The 9426-nt window shown below is 45.6% G+C and overlaps 1 protein-coding gene and 1 non-coding gene across 2 annotated transcripts; both read left to right on the forward strand.

The window, feature by feature from the left end:
- The first annotated feature begins 1175 nt into the window (after nt 1-1175).
- On the forward strand, nt 1176-2515 carry LOC119300486 (riboflavin synthase-like). The gene has a single exon (XM_037577429.1). It carries the CDS (start codon nt 1317-1319, stop codon nt 2193-2195), a length of 879 nt encoding a protein of 292 aa, XP_037433326.1. The 5' UTR covers nt 1176-1316; the 3' UTR covers nt 2196-2515.
- Nucleotides 2516-3950: 1435 nt separating this feature from the next.
- On the forward strand, nt 3951-4021 carry TRNAG-CCC. The gene has a single exon. It is a non-coding gene; the product is annotated as a tRNA-Gly (tRNA).
- Nucleotides 4022-9426: the final 5405 nt, after the last annotated feature.

Here is a 9426-nt window from a genome sequence, read left to right on the forward strand (position 1 = left end):
AGTCGAAGCAGCACATCAGCGGCATCACTCTGTCACACAAACAAATCTCTCTCTCTCTCTCTCTCTCTCTTCTGTTACACACACAAATCCCCCTCTCTCTCTTCTGTCACACACACAAATCCCTCTCTCTCTCCCTCTCTCTCTCCCCCTCTCTCTCTCTCTCCTTCCTGGGGCTTCGTTCAGTTTGGGAGGAGCGGATAAGGGGCTAGAAGCAGAAGTAGCACATCTGCCGCAAATCGTGCACAACTCCATTGCTGCTCCTCGTCGGCATCATGATTTAGCCTCTGAGCAAAACTGATCTGGCCATGAACATTTCTCTCTCTCCCCCATACGTGAGCAGCAGCGGCCAGCAAGCCCACGCTGGCGTCCCCCCCTGCCCATCCCTCTCTACTCTCTCCCTACACCTCCAAACGACCCTCACCATGATCACCCCAGCCATGGCAGATAGCACCTTCCTTTGAGCTCCTCCCCGTGTACAGCCCCTCACCATGATCCACCATCCCGCCTTTCCATTTCTCTCCTCCGGACAAGGCCCTCTATTTTGCACTTCTGCTTGATTTGAGAAAAATCAGGGGAAGGGAACGAACCTGTGACGCAGATGAGAAGAATAGTGGCGGATCGGCGGAGGAGGCGAGAGGTGTCGAGGTCGGCCGAGGTTCGTCTCCTTGCCGTCAGGTCACGATGGAGCACGGGAGTGATCTGCGTCTAGGGCGAGTAATTTTATTTTTATTTTTATAAGGCAAGTACCTATCGGTGGGCTGGTTTTCAGGCAGAAAATCGGATGCGATATGATAACGTGCAGAGAAATTAAAATCCGTGAAGGGGGTGGACGAAGAAAGGAGTTTGATGACCGTCATTAATGAATTGATTGCCATGCATGAACTGATTCCGTTTGGATTGATTGCGTCTCGTTACCTTATGTGAATTACGTTTACCAAAAACAGAGGGACAAAACCGGTGGAGGGGGAAAGAAAATCGCTACAGGGGAGAAAAGCGATGGAGGGGGACAGAAAATCGCTACAGAGAGAGGGGGTCGTAGTAAGAGAGGTTGGACGAAAAGGGGAACGTAAGAGGGGAAACGGCACACTACGTTTCTTTTAGGTAGTAGAGAAGATTTCTCCCGGCCTGACATTATATAACCCGACCCGTACAGAAACGAGACGGCCATTCCTTCCGCAAACTTGCGTCGTTCACGTATGCCACGGAATACGCCTACCCTACGTATCATCGTGTAGTTTGGCTCGCTCACGGCTGACGCGTCGCGAGAACTAACCCCATCCTAAATCTTCCCCAATCCAGGCGACAAGGATCTGGCCATGGCGCCGCTGCCCACCGCCGCCGCGGCCGTCCGTTGCCACCCGCACATCCTCCGCAGGGGCCTCCTGCCCGCTTCGTCCCCGCTGCTCCCCTTCGCCTCCCGGGTGGCCTCCTCCACGCCGCTCCGCGCCCAGCCCCTGCGCTTCTCGCTCTCCCCCGTCCCCAAGAGCATCTCCTCCTCCTCGGCCTCCCACATCCCCGTCCGCTATCTCTTCACCGGGATCGTCGAGGAGGTCGGCCGCGTGCGCCGCATCGGCCCGCCGCCCACGCCTACTGGGGGCGGGGGTGGGAGCGGGGGAGACGCTCCCGGTGTCGACCTCGAGGTCGAGACCAAGAACCTCCTCGCCGGGACGCAGCTAGGCGACAGCATCGCCGTCGACGGGACGTGCCTCACCGTGGCGGCCATCGACACCGCTGCCTCCACGCTCACCTTCGGCGTCGCGCCGGAGACCCTCCGGTGCACGTCACTCGGCGAGCGCGTCGCGGGCGACGACGTCAACCTCGAGCGCGCGCTCACGCCGGCGTCTCGCATGGGCGGGCACTTCGTCCAGGGCCACGTCGACGGCACCGGCGAGATCGCCGCGTTCCGGCCCGAGGGCGATTCTATCTGGGTCACCGTGCGCGCACCGCCAGAGATCCTCAGCTTGCTCGTGCCCAAGGGGTTCGTCGCCGTGGACGGGACCAGCCTCACCGTCGTCAATGTGAACGAGGAGGAGGGGTGGTTCGACTTCATGCTTGTGCGCTACACGCAGGACAATGTTGTGCTGCCCAGGAAGAAGGTTGGGGATAAGGTGAACCTTGAGGCTGACATACTGGGGAAGTATGTAGTGAAGCTACTTGCCGGGAGATTGGAGGCAACATCGAAAGCAAATTCTTGAGCTGCGCCTGTTGGACTGATGAACTAGTATCAGTATTAGTGCAGTGTATTCTTGTCTATCAATAATGGTGCATTTTTTGCACTAATGAGTGAAGCTTTTTTCGTACTAGGGGGGTTATATAGTTCATGCCACTGCCTGTTTCCATGTAAAAGTTGTAGCGTTTCCGCATGGAGATGCTTTTTTCCGGTGTGCATGATCTGTGTAACCCCAAGCAAATGAACAAGATTTGTTTAGTTGTTCATCCCATGAGTCCAGCATTTCTGGGACAAAAATGAATACTAGTGCTCGTTTGAGTTTATATTTGATCATTGCCTGACCTACATTTCTGGTACCTGATTAATATGGCATGCACTCTCGGTTGCTAACTTGCTATATTGAATTTGTGATGAAGATGTGTGTTGCCTAAGAAGACTGCATTCTACCTTTGTGTAATTTATCACATGAATTTGTTCTGCCAGATGATAATTAAAAATTATTCACAAAATAACTATCAATATAGACTAGTGTATTATTTCTAGATGGCTTAAAGTTTATCTTTTGTAATGCAAATACTGAACTGGATTGTGGTGTTGGCTTACATCTGTGGTGTTGGTCTTTGTATACTTAACATGAAATGTTGGTAATTCAATAACACTTCTTATTCTCTGAAGTTTTAGAATGGATATATGGGATGTTTGGATTAAGTTGCCTCACTAACCTTTTACATGGAAACGGGGGCACTTACTAGTAGGGGATGAATGGAACTACTGAATTTAATTCAGTAACTCTGACCTTTGGCTTTCGTGTGTGTGGTGAACCAGAAGAAACATTAGCAATTTCCTTGAATGTGTGTGTTTGGTCCTAGAAGGTAATTTTGTAAGGTTATTTCAGATGCCACTTGGTAATTTAGGAATTGTGATTAGTTATACTATGACTATTAAGTACATCATCGCCCGAGGAAACTATGTGGGTTTCTCCTTCCTCCATGACCATCACTTGAGGAAAACTAGTGCTATTAGCTGACAAAATGTGGACACGCGCAATGCTAAAGTGTAGTTAGTATATGTCGAGTATCCACGTGTATTGGCTACTCATAATGCGCAAGTCATGAGAAGCAATGCAAAAATCATGTGTAGGAGCAACATCTCTCTGTGTTTTGTAGAATGACAACAACTTCAAGTAAAGCAGCACAATCTCCCTGACTTTCTGTAAGAGCAAAATGGTGCATTGCTGTATCTTCGCTCTCGCTTTTTCCGATTTGACCGAATCATTGAATTGCTTGTGTTGTGCAGGGAGGAACCCAAGGCGGGGGACTGTATGACCCCGGTGCCGACTGGGTTTAGAAGAGAGATAAAAAGGGACTTCCCTAGAATTGTGCCAACGGAGATTTATACCATATACATCTTCTTTTGTAATAACATTGAGATGGCATTTGAGCAGCGACAACGGTGCCCCTGATTCAACGCAGGCCGTTGAGGAACCTAAACAGCTGAAGAACCCTGTGCAGTGCTTGTGTGGCTTGTTTATTTGCTTGTTCATGAGGGTCTTGCTCCAGATTTTTCTGCTGGACGGGTGCTAAGCATGCTTGGGACTCAAAAGGGGTTTCCCTGATGATGATGATGTGTGCCTGGACTGGTACATTGGTAAGCACTTTGGCATGTACATTTTCCTCTCTTGCTCGGACAAAATATGAATTCCTAGCGTCGGCGCATTTCGTTTCCTTGTAGTGATACAGTTCATGTACAAGAGAGGCAAACAAGTTCTCTAACCAACAAAGCGCATCTGGTGTAGTGGTATCATAGTACCCTCCCACGGTACTGACCAGGGTTCGATTCCCTGGATGCGCAATTAATTATCCTTTTGCTTTCCAGCCGAATTCATCCGGTACAGTTTTATTTTTCTTTTTTTACGAGAAGCCTAATCTCACTCTCCATCCCCATCCATGGCTGTTCCAGTGCTCACTTCTCAATTTCCTAAACCGTACAGAGATATCGTTCGTTTTCATCTTTTTTTTTAGAGAGAGAGATATCGTTCGTTTTCATCTAGGAAGACGCGGGTTCGGCGACCACGAAGCAGCCGGTAAGCAAATCCTCTCGCCGGTATGTTTTCCCTGTCCTCCTCCATCTCCATATATTCTACACTGTATGTCCGTGTCCTGTGTAACTGTGTTCATGTTCCAGTGCTCACTTCTCAATTTCCTAAACCGTACAGAGATATCGTTCGTTTTCATCTTTTTTTTTAGAGAGAGAGATATCGTTCGTTTTCATCTAGGAAGACGCGGGTTCGGCGACCACGAAGCAGCCGGTAAGCAAATCCTCTCGCCGGTATGTTTTCCCTGTCCTCCTCCATCTCCATATATTCTACACTGTATGTCCGTGTCCTGTGTAACTGTGTTCATGTGCTAGATAAATGGTGGCTGTCGTACATCTTTACTTGAGCCATGATTTTGTGCGCGCTTGTATAGGTCGCAAGAGCATCTGCTCCGCGAAACCAGGTCCCCGGACATGTCTGGACGCGAACAACACCGGTCCAACTCCCAAATGTTCTCATTTCCAACCACAACTCGTAATTTTAAAACCTCAAGTTCAAACACACACATGCATAATTGATCATCACAAACAAACAAATCAATAGCTCACGATAAAAATCATTCTCAATTTCCTAAACCGTACAGAGATATCGTTCGTTTTCATCTTTTTTTTTAGAGAGAGAGATATCGTTCGTTTTCATCTAGGAAGACGCGGGTTCGGCGACCACGAAGCAGCCGGTAAGCAAATCCTCTCGCCGGTATGTTTTCCCTGTCCTCCTCCATCTCCATATATTCTACACTGTATGTCCGTGTCCTGTGTAACTGTGTTTATGTGCTAGATAAATGGTGGCTGTCGTACATCTTTACTTGAGCCATGATTTTGTGCGCGCTTGTATAGGTCGCAAGAGCATCTGCTCCGCGAAACCAGGTCCCCGGACATGTTTGGACGCGAACAACACCGGTCCAACTCCCAAATGTTCTCATTTCCAACCACAACTCGTAATTTTAAAACCTCAAGTTCAAACACACACATGCATAATTGATCATCACAAACAAACAAATCAATAGCTCACGATAAAAATCATTCTCAATTTCCTAAACCGTACAGAGATATCGTTCGTTTTCATCTTTTTTTTTAGAGAGAGAGATATCGTTCGTTTTCATCTAGGAAGACACGGGTTCGGCGACCACGAAGCAGCCGGTAAGCAAATCCTCTCGCCGGTATGTTTTCCCTGTCCTCCTCCATCTCCATATATTCTACACTGTATGTCCGTGTCCTGTGTAACTGTGTTCATGTGCTAGATAAATGGTGGCTGTCGTACATCTTTACTTGAGCCATGATTTTGTGCGCGCTTGTATAGGTCGCAAGAGCATCTGCTCCGCGAAACCAGGTCCCCGGACATGTCTGGACGCGAACAACACCGGTCCAACTCCCAAATGTTCTCATTTCCAACCACAACTCGTAATTTTAAAACCTCAAGTTCAAACACACACATGCATAATTGATCATCACAAACAAACAAATCAATAGCTCACGATAAAAATCATTCTCAATTTCCTAAACCGTACAGAGATATCGTTCGTTTTCATCTTTTTTTTTTAGAGAGAGAGATATCGTTCGTTTTCATCTAGGAAGACGCGGGTTCGGCGACCACGAAGCAGCCGGTAAGCAAATCCTCTCGCCGGTATGTTTTCCCTGTCCTCCTCCATCTCCATATATTCTACACTGTATGTCCGTGTCCTGTGTAACTGTGTTCATGTGCTAGATAAATGGTGGCTGTCGTACATCTTTACTTGAGCCATGATTTTGTGCGCGCTTGTATAGGTCGCAAGAGCATCTGCTCCGTGAAACCAGGTCCCCGGACATGTTTGGACGCGAACAACACCGGTCCAACTCCCAAATGTTCTCATTTCCAACCACAACTCATAATTTTAAAACCTCAAGTTCAAACACACACATGCATAATTGATCATCACAAACAAACAAATCAATAGCTCACGATAAAAATCATTCTCAATTTCCTAAACCGTACAGAGATATCGTTCGTTTTCATCTTTTTTTTTAGAGAGAGAGATATCGTTCGTTTTCATCTAGGAAGACACGGGTTCGGCGACCGCGAAGCAGCCGGTAAGCAAATCCTCTCGCCGGTATGTTTTCCCTGTCCTCCTCCATCTCCATATCTACACTGTATGTCCGTGTCCTGTGTAACTGTGTTCATGTGCTAGATAAATGGTGGCTGTCGTACATCTTTACTTGAGCCATGATTTTGTGCGCGCTTGTATAGGTCGCAAGAGCATCTGCTCCGCGAAACCAGGTCCCCGGACATGTCTGGACGCGAACAACACCGGTCCAACTCCCAAATGTTCTCATTTCCAACCACAACTCGTAATTTTAAAACCTCAAGTTCAAACACACACATGCATAATTGATCATCACAAACAAACAAATCAATAGCTCACGATAAAAATCATTCGTACAAAAAAACATGGTCCAAACATTTATTTTTTTCACATTGGAAAATTGAATCATCTTCATCGTGATGCGTGCGAATTGCACCATCGTGTTCAAGCATGTGGTCTCTTTCCGTATCGGTGGCATCTGCGGTCTTACCATAATCAAGCATGCAGAGAGTTTCCCGCAACAATGCATCCTCAGTTTGAAGTAGTCATCAACGTCCTCCACGAAATTCACTACGCGCAACAAAAAAACTCAGCTCATCCCGAAGGGACGTCCGAAAAATTCTTTATATGATGTTGGATTCGGTTTGAAGTAGTCAGCATAGAGAAGCTTCACGCTAGCGATTCTATCCAGGTGAACAACTCTCCTGCCCTTTTTATCGAAACCTTAAAGTCCGATACATGCTCCTCTTGCTTCTCAAATTCTTCCTGGATGCTCATCATCATTGTCATTTCAACATATTCGTCGTCTAAAGCCGACGTATCGATAAACTCTATGTATATGAATTCGTCAAGATATGTGTTTCCATACGCATCACACTCCTGTATATGAATTTGTCATGGTCATCACAAACAATGCAATCAATAGCTCACGATAAAAATCATTCGTACAAAAAAAACATGGTCCAAACATTTATTTTTTTCACATTGGAAAATTGAATCATCTTCATCGTGATGCGTGCAAATTGCACCATCGTGTTCAAGCATGTGGTCTACCATAATCAAGCATGCAGAGAGTTTCCCGCAACAATGCATCCTCAGTTTGAAGTAGTCATCAGCGTCCTCCACAAAATTCACTACGCGCAAGAAAAAAAACTCTGCTCATCCCGAAGGGACGTCCGAAAAAATCTTTATATGATGTTGGATTCGGTTTGAAGTAGTCAGCATAGAGAAGGTTCACGCTAGCGATTCTATCCAGGTGAACAACTCTCCTGCCCTTTTTATCGAAACCTTAAAGTTCGATACATGCTCCTCTTGCTTCTCCAATTCTTCCTGGATGCTCATCATCATTGTCATTTCAACATATTCGCCGTCTAAAGCCGACGTATCGATAAACTCTATGTATATGAATTCGTCAAGATATGTGTTTCCATACGCATCACACTCCTGTATATGAATTTGTCATGGTCATCACAAACAATGCAATCAATAGCTCACGATAAAAATCATTCGTACAAAAAAAACATGGTCCAAACATTTATTTTTTTCACATTGGAAAATTGAATCATCTTCATCGTGATGCGTGCAAATTGCACCATCGTGTTCAAGCATGTGGTCTACCATAATCAAGCATGCAGAGAGTTTCCCGCAACAATGCATCCTCAGTTTGAAGTAGTCATCAGCGTCCTCCACAAAATTCACTACGCGCAAGAAAAAAAACTCTGCTCATCCCGAAGGGACGTCCGAAAAATTCTTTATATGATGTTGGATTCGGTTTGAAGTAGTCAGCATAGAGAAGCTTCACGCTAGCGATTCTATCCAGGTGAACAACTCTCCTGCCCTTTTTATCGAAACCTTAAAGTTCGATACATGCTCCTCTTGCTTCTCCAATTCTTCCTGGATGCTCATCATCATTGTCATTTCAACATATTCGCCGTCTAAAGCCGACGTATCGATAAATCTATGTATATGAATTCGTCAAGATATGTGTTTCCATACGCATCACACTCCTGTATATGAATTTGTCATGGTCATCACAAACAATGCAATCAATAGCTCACGATAAAAATCATTCGTACAAAAAAAACAGGGTCCAAACATTTATTTTTTTCACATTGGAAAATTGAATCATCTTCATCGTGATGCGTGCAAATTGCACCATCGCGTTCAAGCCTGTGGTCTACCATAATCAAGCATGCAGAGAGTTTCCCACAACAATGCATCCTCAGTTTGAAGTAGTAATCAGCGTCCTCCACAAAATTCACTACGCGCAAGAAAAAAACCTCTGCTCATCCCGAAGGGACGTCCGAAAAATTCTTTATATGATGTTGGATTCGGTTTGAAGTAGTCAGCATAGAGAAGCTTCACGCTAGCGATTCTATCCAGGTGAACAACTCTCCTGCCCTTTTTATCGAAACCTTAAAGTTCGATACATGCTCCTCTTGCTTCTCCAATTCTTCCTGGATGCTCATCATCATTGTCATTTCAACATATTCGTCGTCTAAAGCCGGCGTATCGATAAACTCTATGTATATGAATTCGTCAAGATATGTGTTTCCATACGCATCACACTCCTGTATATGAATTTGTCATGGTCATCACAAACAATGCAATCGATAGCTCACGATAAAAATCATTCGTACAAAAAAAACAGGGTCCAAACATTTATTTTTTTACATTGGAAAATTGAATCATCTTCATCGTGATGCGTGCAAATTGCACCATCGTGTTCAAGCCTGTGGTCTACCATAATCAAGCATGCAGAGAGTTTCCCGCAACAATGCATCCTCAGTTTGAAGTAGTCATCAGCGTCCTCCACAAAATTCACTACGCGCAAGAAAAAAAACTCTGCTCATCTTGAAGGGACGTCCGAAAAATTCTTTATATGATGTTGGATTTGGTTTGAAGTAGTCAGCATAGAGAAGATTCACGCTATCAATTCTATCCAGGTGAACAGCTCTCCTGCCCTTTTTATCGAAACCTTAAAGTTCGATACATGCTCCTCTTGCTTCTCCAATTCTTCCTGGATGCTCATCATCATTGTCATTTCAACATATTCGTCGTCTAAAGCCGGCGTATCGATAAACTCTATGTATATGAATTCGT

This window comes from Triticum dicoccoides, chromosome 5A (assembly GCF_002162155.2).
Source record: "Triticum dicoccoides isolate Atlit2015 ecotype Zavitan chromosome 5A, WEW_v2.0, whole genome shotgun sequence".
NCBI lineage: Eukaryota > Viridiplantae > Streptophyta > Magnoliopsida > Poales > Poaceae > Triticum > Triticum dicoccoides.

Excerpts from the sequence above, each read along its gene's own strand:
- LOC119300486 (XM_037577429.1), top strand. The coding sequence starts at position 1,317 with ATGGCGCCGCTGCCCACCGCCGCCGCGGCCGTCCGTTGCCACCCGCAC.